Source organism: Bos taurus, chromosome 6 (genome assembly GCF_002263795.3).
Source record: "Bos taurus isolate L1 Dominette 01449 registration number 42190680 breed Hereford chromosome 6, ARS-UCD2.0, whole genome shotgun sequence".
In the NCBI taxonomy this organism is placed as follows: domain Eukaryota; kingdom Metazoa; phylum Chordata; class Mammalia; order Artiodactyla; family Bovidae; genus Bos; species Bos taurus.
Window position 1 is genome coordinate 91,018,175 of NC_037333.1, and position 16,817 is coordinate 91,034,991.

The window sequence follows — 16,817 nt, forward strand, 5'->3', positions numbered from 1 at the left end:
GTGTCCGACTGTTTGCGACCCTATGGACTGTAGCCCGCCAGGCACCTCTGTCCATGGGGATTCTCCAGGCAAGCATACTGGAGTGGGTTGCCATGCCCTCCTTCAGGGCATCTTCCCAACCCAGGGACCAAACCCAAGTTTCCTGCATTGCAGGTGGCTTCTTTACCGTCTGAGCCACCAAGGAAGCCCTGTATAGTATATGGTCCAATAGTAATTTTAACAGAATACTATGGAGAGATAGGCTCAGAGTGGAGGGAGAAAGGAAGGATATTAATTACACAACTGAGACATTTTTATGTCTCTGCAGATATTTAATTTGTTCTTTGCTTGGCCTAAAATCCTACTGTTCTACCTTATCTTAACCTTACAGAATTAGTTAAAATCCTAGTTCATTAAAGATTCCTGATCAAAATTAACCCCATTATGATTGTTCCTATCATAATTAATCATTCTGTGACACTGGCTTATATTGAGATGTTATAAGTAAGAGTGTAAGAAGATTGTACAAGACATATTTTAGCATGTTTACCTATACATGTCACCTTTTAAGGAAACTTCAATGCCAGGCCATGTTGAAGGGACACAATTAGGTGACCAAATTTTATGTAACCCAGGCACCCTCTCCATCCCAATTTTGAAAAGTTTGCAGGGCTTCTAGACAACAAGAGTAATTATTATTCTATAGCAGCAATAGTAAGAAAAAATAGAAATGTTACCACTCACAGTATTTATTGACAAACACTAAAACAATCTAGAAATTAACCAAGAAAAAATGCCTACGATTTTTAAAATTTATTTTAAAACTATTAACAAAAGACACAGGAGACTTCAATGAGAAAAGGAACATGTTCATGATGGAATAACTTAATATTACTAAGATTCAATTACATATTTAATGCAATTCCAACTAAAATTCTAGCATTCTGACAAACTCAATTCTAAAACTGTTATAGGATGAAGATCCATAAAGAGCTTTAAAAGTGTGAAAAGAACAAAGGCTGGAGATTCACTCTACCACATATCTTTAAAATATACTGCAAAGCTGTAAGAGTAAAAAAAATGTGAAACTGATTTAAGAACAGACTATATCACATATATATGGAAACTTGGTTTGGTAAATGCTTTGATAAATCATTGAGGAAAGTATCTGTGTTTTGTGGATAACACTGGAAAAAATAAGCTACTATTTAGAGAAAGTTCATATCATATAGTATATATAAAGTGAATTCCATGAGGACAGAAGACTCAACTGTGAAAGGTTAAACTCTACAATAATAGAAAAAAACCTGCAGACTCTAAAGACCTTGGATGAGGAATGATTTCTTAAGAAAATTCCCCAAAAATAAGACACAAGGCCAAAAAAAACAATGGCTATCATTACATTAAAATTAAGATTTTCATAAACAAGACCCTACTTATCACACAGGGAACTATATTTAATATCCTGCAATACACCAAAATGGAAAAGAATATGAAAAAGTATATATATATAAATATATATTAAAAAAACTGAATCACTTTGCTGTACAGGAGAAATTAACACAGCATTGTAAATAACAACAAAATAAAAGTCTTCAACTATGGACACTACAGACAGAATTAGCAGAGAAATAAGAAGAGTAGGAGATTTTCAAATGTTAGACGATGGGATTAAAATCTGGAATAAAAGATGAACTCCTGAAATTCAAAAAGAAAAGATATGCAGTCCATCAGAAAAACAGACAAACAATATGAACAATTTTGATCTAGACCAAATGACTAGATACATGCCGCTTTCTCTTTCCTGTTGAAGATAGATGTAAAATGAACAGAATGCATGGGCAACCATCTGAGGACTCTGAATTTGAAGTACCACTGAACTAGCGGTGAGTTTACCGTAATTTTGCCCTCAGTTTGGTTTCAACACAGCCCAAAACCTAGAAGTAGGCATCATGCTGATAACTCCAAGAAAACCTATTACCTCTGGTGCAAGGAGATACATTATGGTATACAGAGAAGAGTTTCTCACTGTTAACACTAGTAATTTGGGCCAGATAATTCAGTGGTACTGTTCTGTACACTGTAGGATGTTTATCAGAATCCTGGCTTCTACCTGCTAGATAACTGTAGCACACACCACCATCACGACCACAACCACCACCCTCGCCCAGCTGTAACAACCGAACAAGTGTCTGGATACTGCCAAATCTGTCCCGGGGGACAAAATCATCACCACACACCCCAATAAGATCTACACTCAACCAATTACTAAAACAAATGATAGGTGAAATGACAATAAATTAAAAACAGAATACTAAAAAATGTCCAAATAACCCAGAAGAAAACAAAAAAGAGGAAAGAGAGGAAAGAAAAACAGAGCGAACAGTTAACAGTAAGATTGCAGGCCTAAATCTAAATTTTATGCTACCTACAAAAAACTTACTTCAAACATGATAAAGGTAAGTTAAAAGGATGGAAAAGATACAAAATCACTAGTCAAAAGAAAGCTAGAGTGGCTTTATGTGATATCAGAGAAAGCTGACTTCCAAGCAAAGATAATTGCTAAGCATAAAGAGGAACATTATGGTGTATGCCAAGAAAATATAACAATCCTAGATACATATGTACCTAACAGCAAACCTGAAAGGAGAAAAAGACAAATCCATAACTACAGCCAGAGACTTCAACTGTCCTCTTAAAATAGAACTTGTAGGGCTTCCCTGGTGGTTCAGTGGTTAAGAATCCACTTGCCAATGCAGGAGACATGGATTTGATCCCTGATCTGAAAAGATCCCACATTCCACGGAGTGACCACGACTGTGCCCACAACTGTTAAGCCTGTGCACCACAAACGAAGCCACTGCAATGAGAAGCCCACATACCACAAAGCTAGAGCAGCCCTCGCTCTCTGCAACTGGAAAAGGCCATGTAGCAGTGAAGACTCGGCACAACCAAAAATAAACAAATTAATTAAAAAAAATAAACAATCAGTAGAAAAATCAACAAGAACTTAGAAGAACTGAGCAATCTATCAAACGGATCTCACTGACACCAACAGAAGACTCCAAGAACAGCAGAACACACATTCTTTTCATAGGCCTATGGATTAAAACCTTTACAAAGTTAAAAGAACTGAAATCATAACAAAAGTTCTCTGACCATAACAGAGTTAGACTAGATAACAACAGAATAAAAGGAAAATCTCCAAACACTTAAACCACAATAGTCAAATAGAACCATCAAAGGAAATAAAAAATATGGCACCTCCCTGGTGGTCCAATGGTTAAGACTCCGAGCTCCCAATGCAGGGGGCCTGGGTTCGATCCCTGGTCAGGGAACTAGGTCCCACGTGATGCAACTAAGAGTTCACATGCCACAACTAAAGATCACACGCGCCTCAAGGAAGATGAACGATCCCGTGTGCCGCAACTGGGGCCCGACACAGACAAATTTTAAAAAAATTTTAATGAATCAAAGATGACAAATACAACATTATCAAAATTTGGGGGATTCAGGTAAAGCAGTACTTAGAAGAAAATTAATAGCATCAAATGCCTTTATTAGAAGTCTCAATACCCTAAGCTGCTACCTTAAGAGACTAGAAAAAGAAGAGAAAAATAAACCCAAAGCAAGTAGAATAAAGGAAATGGTTAAGAGCCAAAATTTATGAAACTGTAAATAGAAAACTAGAAAAAAAGTAAAACCAAGAACTTGCTCTTCGAAAAGATCAATAAAATTGACAAACTTCTAGTAAAACTGACAAAAATAAGCACAAATAATAGCTTCTTTGTCCTTACTTTCAAGAACTTTGGTCACACCCCATTTATAGTACTATGCACAACTCATTTTAAAAGTGATGCCAATAAATTCAGTGTACCTAGTCTAAGATAATCAGTCTGATTTCTGGTGTTGACCATAGGGTGATTGATGTCCATGTGTAGAGTCTTCTCTTGTGTTGTTGGAAGAGGGTGTTTGCTATGACCAGTGCGTTCTGGCAACTCTATTAATAGTCTTTGCCCTGCTTCATTCCATATTCCAAGGCCAAATTTGCCTGTTACTCCAGGTGTTTCTTGACTTCCTACTTTTGCATTCCAGTCCCCTATAATGAAAAGGACATCTTTTTTGGCTGTTAGTTCTAATAGGTCTTGTAGGTCTTCATAGAACTGTTCAGCTTCTTCAGAGTTACTGGTTGGGGCATAGACTTGGATCACCGTGATACTGAATGGTTTGCCTTGGAAACAAACAGAGATCATTCTGTTGTTTTTGAGATTGCATCCAAGTACTGCATTTCGGACTCTTTTGTTGACCATGATGGCTACTCCATTTCTTCTAAGGGATTTCCACCCACAGTAGTAGATATAATGGTCATCTGAGTTAAATTCACCCATTCCAGTCCATTTGAGTTCGCTGATTTCTAGTATGTCAACGTTCACTCTTGCCATCTCCTGTTTGACCACTTCCAATTTGCCTTGATTCATGGACCTAACATTCCAGGTTCCTATGCAATATTGCTCTTTACAGCATCGGACCTTGCTTCTATCACCAGTCACATCCACAACTGGATATGTTTTTGCTTTGGCTCCATCCATTCATTCTTTCTGGAGTTATTTCTCCACTGATCTCCAGTAGTATATTGGGCACCTACTGACCTGGAGTTCCTCTTTCAGTATCCTATCATTTTGCCTTTTCATACTGTTCATGGGGTTCTCAAGGCATGAATACTAAAGTGGTTTGCCATTCCCTTCTCCAGCCAAAGATGGAGAAGCTCTATACAGTCAGCAAAAACAAGACTGGGAGCTGACTGTGGCTCAGATCATGAACTCCTTGTCGCCAAATTCAGACTTAAATTGAAGAAAGTAGGGAAAACCACTAGACCATTTAGGTATGACCTAAATCAAATCCCTTATGATTATACAGTGGAAGTGAGAAATAGATTTAAGGGACTAGATCTGATAGAGTGCCTGATGAACTATGGACGGAGGTTCGTGACACTGTACAGGAGACAGGGATCAAGACCATCCCCATGGAAAAGAAATGTGAAAAAGCAAAATGGCTGTCTGAGGAGGCCTTACAAATAGCTATGAAATGAAGAGAAGCAGAAAGCAAAGGAGAAAAGGAAAGATATTCCCATTTGCATGCAGAGTTCCAAAGGATAGCAAGGAGAGAGAAGCAGAGTTCCAAAGAATAGCAAGGAGAGAGAAGAAAGCCTTCCTCAGGGATCAATCCAAAGATATAGAAGAAAACAACAGAATGGGAAAGACTAGAGATCTCTTCAAGAAAATCACAGATACCAAGGGAACATTTCATGCAAAGATGGGCTCGATAAAGGACAGAAATGGTATGGGCCTAACAGAAGCAGAAGATATTAAGAAGAGATGGCAAGAATACACAGAAGAACTGTACAAAAAAGATCTTCACGGCCCAGATAATCATGACGGTATGATCATTCACCTGGAGCCAGACATCCTGGAATGTGAAGTCAAGTGGGCCTTAGAAAGCATCACTACGAGCAAAGCTGGTGGAGGTGATGGAATTCTAGTTGAGCTATTTCAAATCCTGAAAGATGATGCTGTGAAAGTGCTGCACTCAATATGCCAGCAAATTTGGAAAACTAGCAGTGGCCACAGGACTGGAAAAGGTCACTTTTCATTCCAATCCCAAAGAAAGGCAATGCCAAAAAATGCTCAAACCACCGCACAATTGCACTCATCTCACACACTAGTCAAGTAATGCTCAAAATTCTCCAAGCCAGGCTTCAGCAATACGTGAACCGTGAACTTCCAGATGTTCGAGCTGGTTTTAGAAAAGGCAGAGGAACCAGAGATCAAATTGCCAACATCTGCTGGATCATGGAAAAAGCAAAAGAGTTCCAGAAAAACATCTATTTCTGCTTTATTGACTACGCCAAAGCCTTTGTGTGGATCACAATAAACTGTGGAAAATTCTGAAAGAGATGGGAATACCAGACCACCTGACCTCCCTCTTGAGAAATTTGTATGCAGGTCAGGAAGCAACAGTTACAACTGGACATGGAACAACAGACTGGTTCCAAATAGGAAAAGGAGCACGTCAAGGCTGTATATTGTCACCCTGCTTATTTAACTTATACGCAGAGTACATCATGAGAAATGCTGGACTGGAAGAAGCACAAGCTGGAATCAATATTGCCGGGAGAAATATCAATAACCTCAGATATGCAGATGACACCACCCTTATGGCAGAAAGTGAAGAGGAACTAAAAAGCCTCTTGATGGAAGTGAAAGAGGAGAGTGAAAAAGTTGGCTTAAACTCAACATTCAGAAAACTAAGATTATGGCATCTCGTCCCATCACTATATGGGAAATAGATGGGCAAACAGTGGAAACAGTGTCAGACTTTATTTTTCTGGGCTCCCAAATCACTGCAGATGGTGACTGCAGCCATGAAATTAAAAGATGCTTACTCCTTGGAAGGAAAGTTATGACCAACCTAGATAGTATATTCAAAAGCAAAGACATTACTTTGCCAACAAATGTCCGTCTAGTCAAGGCTATGGTTTTTCCAGTGGTCATGTATGGATCTAAGAGTTGGACTGTGAAGAAAGCTGAGCACCAAAGAATTGATGCTTTTGAACTGTGGTGTTGGAGAAGACTCTTGAGAGTCCCTTGGACTGCAAGGAGATCCAACCAGTCCATCCTAAAGGAGACCAGTCCTGGGTGTTCATTAGAAGGACTGATGCTGAGGCTGAAACTCCAATACTTTGGCCACCTCATGCGAAGAGTTGCCCCATTGGAAAAGACCCTGATGCTGGGAGGGATTGGGGGCAGGAGGAAAAGGGGATGACAGAGGATGAGATGGCTGGATGCTATCACCGACCTGATGTACCTGAGTTTGGGTGAAGTCCAGGAGTTGGGATGGACAGGGAGGCCTGGCGTGCTGCAATTCATGGGGTTGCAAAGAGTCGGACACGACTGAGCAACTGAACTGAACTGACGGAGTCTAAGATAAGGCCTGGGTATCATGTAACATTCAAAAACCATGTTGGAATTTTTAGCCAGAGAAAATACTAAGAAGAAAAAAATGATCATGATGTTCAAATATCTATAGGGATGTCATAGAAACATAGTGGTTACCTACAAAGCATGCCTGAGAAAATGGATATAAATTATAGTAAGACAGATTTTGAGTCAATGTAAGAAAGAGAACCAGCATCAATCAGTGAGCTGACAAAGAAATGGGTTGCTTCATAAAACAGAAGCGCTTCATTACTCAAATAGAGTCTGAATGAATATCTAATTAGGAGTTTCACATAAGAGGACTTGGAGGTGACCTCTAGAACCTTTAAGCATTTGATTACAAAAGTCTACTTTAAAAATGTTAAGATTTAAGCATTCAGTAATTTAAAATTTGCTTCGTTAACCTATGATTATAATGTACTATGACAACACAATCATAATTGTAGCCCTCGTTTTTATAAGGCCCCATAAATAAAAGTGTTTAATAAAATAATCTTTTCAATTCCAGCCAAAGAATCAATAAGTCTATTTGCTAAAGTCAACAATTCTAAACTCATTGTTAAATCAGATTTACATGATTTTTGGAGGCTCTATAAATAAGTTGTGTAAAAGTATAATTGTTAATTTGTAGTATACACTATACTGTTTCTTGTAAGACAAAACAGTAACTAAAACACATGGTAAGAACCAAGGTCTGTAACCCTCTACTACTCCTAGGCCCAGAGAACGAAGCTAGATCCTTACATCTAATCTGGTCTGATGCTGCTTAGTCATCTGATCTTGAACCTTCAGTCTTCGAAGAAGTTCTTTGAAACCCACCATTGGTACAGGAATTAACCTGAAGAAACACAAATAGTCAATTTTCAGACCAAAGCCTATATTATTACAAAATACAAGGTAAGGTTTTCATAATAACATTCCTGTAATTTACATTTCTAGGGTTAAAAGGCAGATCTATGACTATGAAATCAAGTGTTACACCACAGAGATTTCATCCAATCTGATTTTATGAGTGAGGAAATACAGTGTGGTCAAAATCTGCAGTATTAAATGCACATATATAATTAGGGCACTATGACTCAGATTTTAATCTTTTCGCCACACGATGTGGCCTGATTATAATCAGCATTCTTTAAAAAAGAATGAAAAGGAAGATAAACTCACTTTAAATGTAAGAATTATAGTTAACAGCTTGCATATGCTTCCCTGGTAGTAAATATTAGTCTGTATATAAAAACAAGATGAAGATACACTTACTTTTCAGAATCAGGGTTATCCACCTTGGCTTGTTCCCAGATAATAGGATCAACACCTACCATAAAAAAGAAATATTTTTTCTAAAAGGAACTATTTCCCATTTTTATAATATTTGTATGGGAAAGGCCCTCCTAAAGTGAGACACAAAACCTAAAATCTATAATGAAAAATGATTGTCAAATATGACCATAACAAGAACAAAAAATTGTTTTGTAGGATACAGCTTAAAAAAAAAAAAAGTACCTCAAAAGCAAGTATCTATAATAGGATAATAGATTAATCTCCAGAATATAGGAAGAGCTCCTCTAAATCACAAAGACAAAAAATTAAATAGGAAATGGGCAAAGAACATGAATAGGTAATTCACAAATATTATAAATGTGGCTAATATACAAAAAGCTGGTCAACTTTAGTAATAGGGAAATGCAAATGAAAGTAAGTATTAACTTTTTGCCAAAAGAGTGGAAAAATTAAAAAGACTGATTATCTCCACTGTTGGCAAAAATAGAGCAGAATGAGAAAACATTAGAAAAATAAAAAATGTGAGGAAAAGTAACACATTCCTATTATGAATGTAAATGGCTGAACTTGCTCTGGAGGGCAATTTGGCAGTACCTAAGAACAATACATAAAGTACTGCCGACCCTCTGATATCTGCAGAGGGTGGGGTTCAGGACCCACCCCACTCCCTGCAGATGCTCAAGTCCCTTGTAAGAAAGGGTATAGTATTAATAATATTTGCATATAACCTACACCCATCCTACCATACACTTTAAATCACTTGTGCGTTACTTATAATACCTAATACAATGAAATGCTATGAAAATAGCTGCCAAGGTACAGCAATTCAAGTTTTGTTTTTTTGGAACTTCCTAAAATTTATTTCCTGTTTTGGACCTGTGGTTAGTTGAAGGTGCAGATGTGGAGCCCCGGATACAGAGGGCTGACTGTATACATAATCTGGACTTGAAAATTTCACTACCAGGAATCTATTCTTAAAAAAAAGAAAATTGCTGTGCATCTTAAGACAAGTTTACAAGGAGGTTAACTGTTACATAGTTTATAATAGTGCAAAGGTAGAAACAGCCTAGAGGTTAAATCCAGTAAGGTACATCCACAGTATTCCACGCAGTTTTTTAAAAAGAGTAAGATTTATCTTTATGTACTGACATGGAAAGCATTAAGGAATACTATAAGCAGAAAGGCAGGTTGTAGTAAATGTGTAGTTCAGAATTCCTTTTTCAAGGACTTTATATATAAATATAGACAGAAATGCTTACATTAAAATCACAGATAAAGGATTGATAAAGTTCAATAAGTTATTAATAGTAGTTACTTCTGCGGAAGAGGTAAAGATCTGTCACTCAGTCAGTTGAGATATGCCATCTGGAATCTTTTACAGTGAGAACACATTCAGGTTTTACCTGAATACTCAGTTAAAATAAGACATAAGTTAAACAAAAATAAAATATTAAGACTGAATTATCTTTGGGTAGATGGATTATGGGCTATTTTCCTTTAGTTCATCACTGCCCAACAAAATTTCTAACAAACATAATTAGCTATACAATACAAAAAACTAAATAAATGAATAAGTACAATAAGAACATTCAAACCTACGTCCCAAATAAGCAGACGTGATAGGCTGACACTGGTTTCATTAACATTAATAACCAAGCAACAGCTCCCCAAATAGAGGAAGCATGTATTTCCAAACTTTTCATTTCCTCAACCCCATGACTCTGGAGACATACCAGCAGGAGGATTCTGTAAAAGCTGTTTGATTTGTGCAGGAGAAAGCTCTGTTCTAGTCATAGAAAGGGTTACACCAAGTTGCTGCAATTGTGTTTTAATATTGGTTTGTTCAAAATGGGCATACAATGTTGTAGCTGGAACTCTTCTCGAAGTACCATTTGGAGAACGTTCAACAACATAAATGACAACTTCTGTCCTGGGGGAAAGATAACCAAGTTATAAAATACGGAGCATATAACTCACAGCCACAAATATTAACGCAGTATGTGACTTTAGAAGGGTGCTAGCTGAATTCAGAAATGAGACAGACAAATAAGATGTTATCTGTAAAGGTATGTTTAGCTGCAAGTCCTATTTTAATTTTTTTTCCCCACCAGAATCAAGAAATACTTTGGAGATTCTGTTGAAACTTAATGGTTGCTTCATTGCAGTTTATAGAACAAAAAGTAAAATCTGATTTCAGTTCCTATATCTCACTAATAATTCTTCTAACCCAAAATATTCTAAAGCAAATGTCTTGCCACTAAGTATGACAATTATACACAGGACCAGGGAAGTTAGTATTTATCCATGAATGAACATGAACAGTCATCAGTTAAAACACTGCAGTAACATCTTTGTGGCCCCTGATTTGCACACAGCCACGATTATGTTTCCTCCTGTTTCTAAAGGAAAAATCAAAGAAATTATTAGCATCTAATAAGTTAAGAAACCCAAGATTAAGAAAAAGACTTTTAAATAAATGTTTCTATAAATACTGAAGAATCACTAGCTAAGAAATAACATTCTGCTTTGAGATTTAATGTGTGCTTTAACAACAAAAACACTGTTTTTGTTGTGTTGTTGATCACTCTTTTTGAGCCAAGGTACACAGAAACAAATAGAACATTTAATGTATACTTACTGATCATCTGGCAATGTTTTAATACCCTCTACGTTTACAGTAAGGGTCTGGTTTCCTCCCAAAACTTTATGCAATGATTCTACCAATTGCTGTTGCTGGCTTCGAATATCTGTTTCTTTTTTGTTGAAAACTAAAACCACTAGCCCATCTTCATCTTTATTATTGGGCATGCAACTATAACCTACAGCCTGTGGAATGACAAAACAATATCAAAAACATGTACAGATCTCAAATCAAGTGTTTAATATTAACAGCTTACTATCTGCTAAAATGGGAAAAACAGCTTAATGTCTGGTAACGAAGGAACTATGTAATGATTCCTTCCGCCACTCTGTGCCCTAGGAGGTCACAAGATTACAAAGAGAAACTTTCTTACCCAAGAATAACATACAGAGTGAAATTAAAATTTTCTCTCCTACAGAGTAACTAAATAGCTTTCTCCTCTGAAAACTGATACCCATTGTTGGGTGTTTCTGAACACTGTGGAAACAACTCTGCATGCCATAAATACGACTGCCAAAGTCATGGATCAAATGTAACTTACTTTTTACTATCTATCTGACTCATGGAATTTAAGCAAAGTTTAAAGACATATAAAGAAATGATTTACTAAATAAATACTTTTAAAGTACCATAATAATACCATCAACTTATAAATGCTACAAAGAATGTCTACATTATTTTATGGTTTCATGTAATATAGAACACGTTAGCTGTTTACATAATTTATTAAATATGACAAACTATACTTTTTTAGAATTATTCTTTTAGACATAAGTCTTTTTTCTCTTTTGTCATCATTTATAATGCAATTTTTAAAAAAGAATCTAAACTCACTTTAGACTACTTCACTATGCATTTTACCATATGTATATTAATATAGCAATTATAAAAAAATTAAATTGTTATATTCAACCTATGTCTACTACATATCTCTTAATATTAAATTTTCAACTATATACACTCAAAAGACATACTTTCTTTTTGCAGAGAGATGAGATAGAGATATTCTCTAACAAGATAGGTTGGTCCCTTTTTGTTGTTTAGCCATGTTCAAAGGTCTAATTTTCAGCCCTGCAATTCCAAACACCGACTTATATACACAATGATTAGGTTTAAGAGGCTGACATAGGCCAACAAAACTTGAAGAATATGGGAATATGTAATGATTCTTTCCACCAATCTGTGCTCTAAGATCACATAATTACAAAGAGAAACTTTCTTTGTAATTATTTAAAATGTAATATTTTAAATTTAAAAATTTAAAAATGTATTTAAAAATGTAAAAAATTTAAAAATGTAATCCTGTTTCCCAGGAACAACATTAACCTAGGGAGCGAAATTAAACTTTCCTTGGATTGCCACGTAAACTGAACTGTAATACGCTAATTTTTTATGAAAAATACATCACCAAGCTGACCTAAGTACTCTCACTGACTGACGAGCAGAATGTCTAAGAAGTTAAATTCAAACAAGAAAGTTGTTTGGTAGGCATGGAATCAGAACAAAGAAAATGGACCATATTGTTGTAATGGCTTTCACATCCAGCTAAATTCTAGTTTTGGGTCTCCCCTTTACAGGTGCCAAGCAGACCATTTAACATTTTTTTCCTGTTAAAAACGACACTCTAGTCACACTTTTCTTCAGTCATATCCTAGCCATCTCAATCACACATACATAAGAAATTACTCAATTTTATCTCAATTTCATATTTCTGTACTTTTAAAACCAAAGTGTTGTTACTGTACCATGTTCAACAAGTACTAAAAAAAAAACACCAAGCAATTGTTTCCTTAGTATTATTTTAACCCAAATATCACATTCTCTCATACACTCTTCAAGTGATGATCAAAAGCAGTATCAATACCTTAAACCGGCAAAAGGGATTTTCTAGTGTGAATTCCACGGGTGGAATGTTATTGTTGAAATATCCTTTTCCTGTTCCCCAGAAGGCTTGTAGTTGATTCCATTTTGCCAAAATAGCATCTCTCTCATCTCCCAGTAGTGTTGGAGCAGAAAGGGCACTTGCAGTATTTATCAGCTGGTTGGACTGGGCAGGAGCTTGTGTAGGCTGACTGAAGAGACCACCTAATGCTAAAAATTTACCCCCCAATTAGTTTTTTTTTTTTTTTAATCAATCAATTCAGATGCTAGATACAGTTAGCAGAATAAACCCCACCACCTCACCCCAAAAGATCCACATCTTAATCCCCAGAACCTGTAAATATGTTACCTTGCACAGAGAAAGGGACTTTGCAGACATGATTCAATTAATTAAGCTGAGACCATCCTGGATTATCAGAGTGAGTTCAACATAATATAAGCATCCTTAAAAGGGAAGAGGAAGGTCAGAGTCAAAGTGAGATTTGCAGATGCTATGCTGCTAGCTTTGAAGATGGGGAAAGGAGCTATAAGCCAAGAAATGTGGACTCCAGAAGCTGGACAAGGCAAGGGAATGGATTCTCTCCCAGAGCCTCCAGAAGTAATGCAGTCTTCTCAGTGCCTTGATTTTAGCTCAGTGAAACTTTTTTCTGGTTTTCTGATCTCCAGAACTGTAAGGTAGTATGTTTTAAGTTATAAAGCTTGTGACATTTAGCTACGGCAATAATAGAAAACTAATATGCTAGGACAATCTTTATAATGTCAAAGTGGCATGTCTAATATCATCTTAATGCAACCAGTTCCATTAGACACAAATTAGATTCATGAATTAATACTAGACCCACACCAAAAAAAGGTTAAAGTCTGTGAAGTTGCAGAATTATTTTTTAAAACAACATTTACTACTGTTATATTTATACAATATATACAAATTGGAGGACACAAAATAAGCAAAAAGAATAATTATATTAATGTCATGTAATATCAGCTTAATAAACAATTTCATTTTCTTAGTGCAAAGAAATATATAGTGAAAAAAAATCAACAAATGGACAAATCCTAAGCTAAAGCTTTAGCTGGCTGTGTAACTTTAGACAAGTCACTTACCCCATGTTACAATTTAAAGAAGGGCTGAGTTGTTAGATCAGTATTTCCAGAGTGCTAGATAAGGAAATAACCTTAGTACATGAAACTATAGATGTCAAGCAATAGTGGAATCACTAAATGAAGTAAATCATATAACAAAAACTTCTTTTAATTAATTATATATATAATTGTCATCTCATGTCATCTGCTTATCTCACTTTGTAACAAAGGGGCGAACAAATCTAAGACTCAAGAGCTTAAGCAAAGGTATCAAGCTAGAATTCACACTATTATATTTTCTGTGGACTTAAGTTCAATTATTGTTTCTTTATAGCAAGTGATACTGGTTTTCCATTTGTAGCAGTAGTATTAACTTTTCTTTCAAAATAAACACATTTAATGTTTAAAAGTAAATTGATGTAAAGAAAATTATTTAACAAGAATACAAATAGTATGTAGATAAAAGAAAAATCATGAATACCAAAATGACCCAAGTTTTAGGACCACTATATTGGATGACATTTAAGTTTTCCTTCAGCTCTAAAGATTGTAAGTACCACAAGGCCAGTGGGCCTTCTACAGGGCTAAAGAGAGGCTGCTGTTACCCTCTACACGAGTATTATTAATTCCCAAATGGGCATTTATGAAAATGGAAAAGAAGTGGACGAGAAGCCAGAAGACTTGAATACTGATTTACTATAAGCTCTCTGTAGCCTCTAACAAAAAATCCCTAGGCTTTATCATCCTCAGTTTTTAAGTAAGATTAGCAAACTATAATCTGTACTAATCTACACTTTACATTGGATTCCAACCACACTAGTCTACTCAGAGTGCACTAGCGAGTAGGCATTTGAGAAACACAAATAACAAAATCTAATAGATTCTTTGAAAGCCTTACCATATTAGACTTCTCACACCATTCTATCTTTTCAGGGCAGGGCCCTCATGCTATTGAAAATCTTCAGCTTTCATGGAATACATATCCTCCTTGAAAAACTATTCTCCCTTAGATTTCCTGACTATATAGTCTCCTGGTTTTATATATCATACATATATGTTAATACATACTTTCATTTATTCTTGCACCATGTATTCATTCAACAAGTATTTACTGAATACTTCCTAAGTGTCAGACAGAGAGGCAAAAACTAAGGATATGGTGGTAAACAAGACTGGTTCTTTAAACAAACTGAACATAAAGAACCAGTTTTGTTTACCACCATATCCTTAGTTTTTGCCTCTCTGTCTGACACTTAGGAAGTATTCAGTAAATACTTGTTGAATGAATACATGGTGCAAGAATAAATGAAAGTATGTATTAACATATATGTATGATATATAAAACCAGGAGACTATATTGTCAGGAAATCTAAGGGAGAATAGTTTTTCAAGGAGGATATGTATTCCATGAAAGCTGAAGATTTTCAATAGCATGAGGGCCCTGCCCTGAAAAGATAGAATGGTGCAGGAGACCTGGGTTCAATCCCTGGGTTGGGAAGATCCCCTGGAGGAGGGCATGGCGGCCCACTCCAGTGTTCTGGCCTGGAGAATCCCCATGGACGGGGGAGCCTGGCGGGCTACAGTCCATGGGGTCACAAGGAGTCGGACATGACCGAGCAACTAAGCATAGCACAGAACAGTGTGTTAAAAAAAAAAAAAAAAAGAAGTAGAGGCCCTGAGAGTCCTAAATGAGGGAGCTAATCAAGCCTGGGGCAGGAGGGTCAAGAGAAGGCTACTCCATTAGAACTTCAGCTAAGGTCTAAAAGAAGTAGTCAGCCGGGCCAGGGGTAGCAGCAAAGAATAACAGCATATGCAAATCTATGTGTCAAAGAAGAGGGGAAGATGAGCTGGCAAAAGGAATATGGACTACTAAACAAGAGGGTAGGAGAAAAAAAAGATCAGACTATAACTGAAGCTGAGGGCTCACACAGGCCAAAAATGTGACAATCTCAGCATCAAAAAGAATAATGAATGTAACCAACTCAAACATATCCAATTTATTAATCTCATGCATTCAAAATGATAATTTTTAAAAGTAAAAGTAAAAAATTTAGAAAACTCTCAACTCCTTGGATACCACTGGAAATAATCAAGAACCAAAAACTTCTTACAAATACTATCAATTAAAAAGAAAGAATTTATTATGCCTTTCCTATACAAATTCTATTTCAGGGTGACCAAGCAGTCTTGTGGGGAAAAGAGATAAAGAAAAACTCCTTTTACAGAAGAATTTCAGTGTGGAAGACAGGGCAGAATTAGAAAGTCACCATTCTGCAACTCCTAATAAAGTAAACGATTGAGGCGATGACCATCAATTAATGAGCGCATTACGTTAAGAATGATGGGGAACTTTATAGATCAGCTCTCACCACCTGAACCAACTGGTCAATCTTAGCATCTCTAAAGGAGACAGCCTCTTAACAGGAAGCACACAGCACCACCTGCAGAGTATTCATGCTAAAAAGTCAAACTTTATTACCTAAAAGCTAACTTCATTCACCAGAAATATGGGGCATAAAGTTAAATGATTCTACGAGGAAACAAAGAAATGTAGAATAGGGGATATTTCACAGCACAACTGGTTCAATTTCTTCAACAATTCATGAGCCAGGTTAAAAAAAAAAAAAGAAACCTTAAGTAAGAAACTATCTATACTAAAAAGAATTCTCTATACTAACAGACATAACAAGAAAGTAAATGTGTGACTTTGGATCATGATTTCAACAAGCCAACTGAAGAAAACTTTACTGAGACATAAGGGGAAATCTGATTAAGACCTGGGTATTAGATGATACCAAGGAGTTGTGAGTTGGAATGACTCCATGGTTTTAAAGAGAAAAGTACAGTAAAGCAGTAAAATAAGTGTATGTTAGACTTTTTCACAATTTAAGAACAGTGGATGTTCAGTGGATTTGAGAGATTAATGACCTTAATTACTTGATTGGGCTTCCCTGACGGCT

At 36.2% G+C, this 16,817-nt stretch overlaps 1 protein-coding gene across 1 annotated transcript in view; it reads right to left on the reverse strand.

Annotated features, from left to right (window-relative positions):
* NUP54 (nucleoporin 54) overlaps positions 1-16,817 on the reverse strand; it is a 32,819-nt gene that overhangs the window by 7,931 nt on the left and 8,071 nt on the right. Inside the window, exons 4-8 of the mRNA NM_001075285.1 lie at positions 12,758-12,984; positions 10,891-11,078; positions 9,986-10,182; positions 8,232-8,286; positions 7,719-7,812 (exon numbers count right to left, since the gene is read on the reverse strand). Of these exons, the coding sequence (NP_001068753.1) occupies positions 7,719-7,812; positions 8,232-8,286; positions 9,986-10,182; positions 10,891-11,078; positions 12,758-12,984 (761 nt within the window). The remainder of the gene's footprint in view (positions 1-7,718; positions 7,813-8,231; positions 8,287-9,985; positions 10,183-10,890; positions 11,079-12,757; positions 12,985-16,817) is intronic.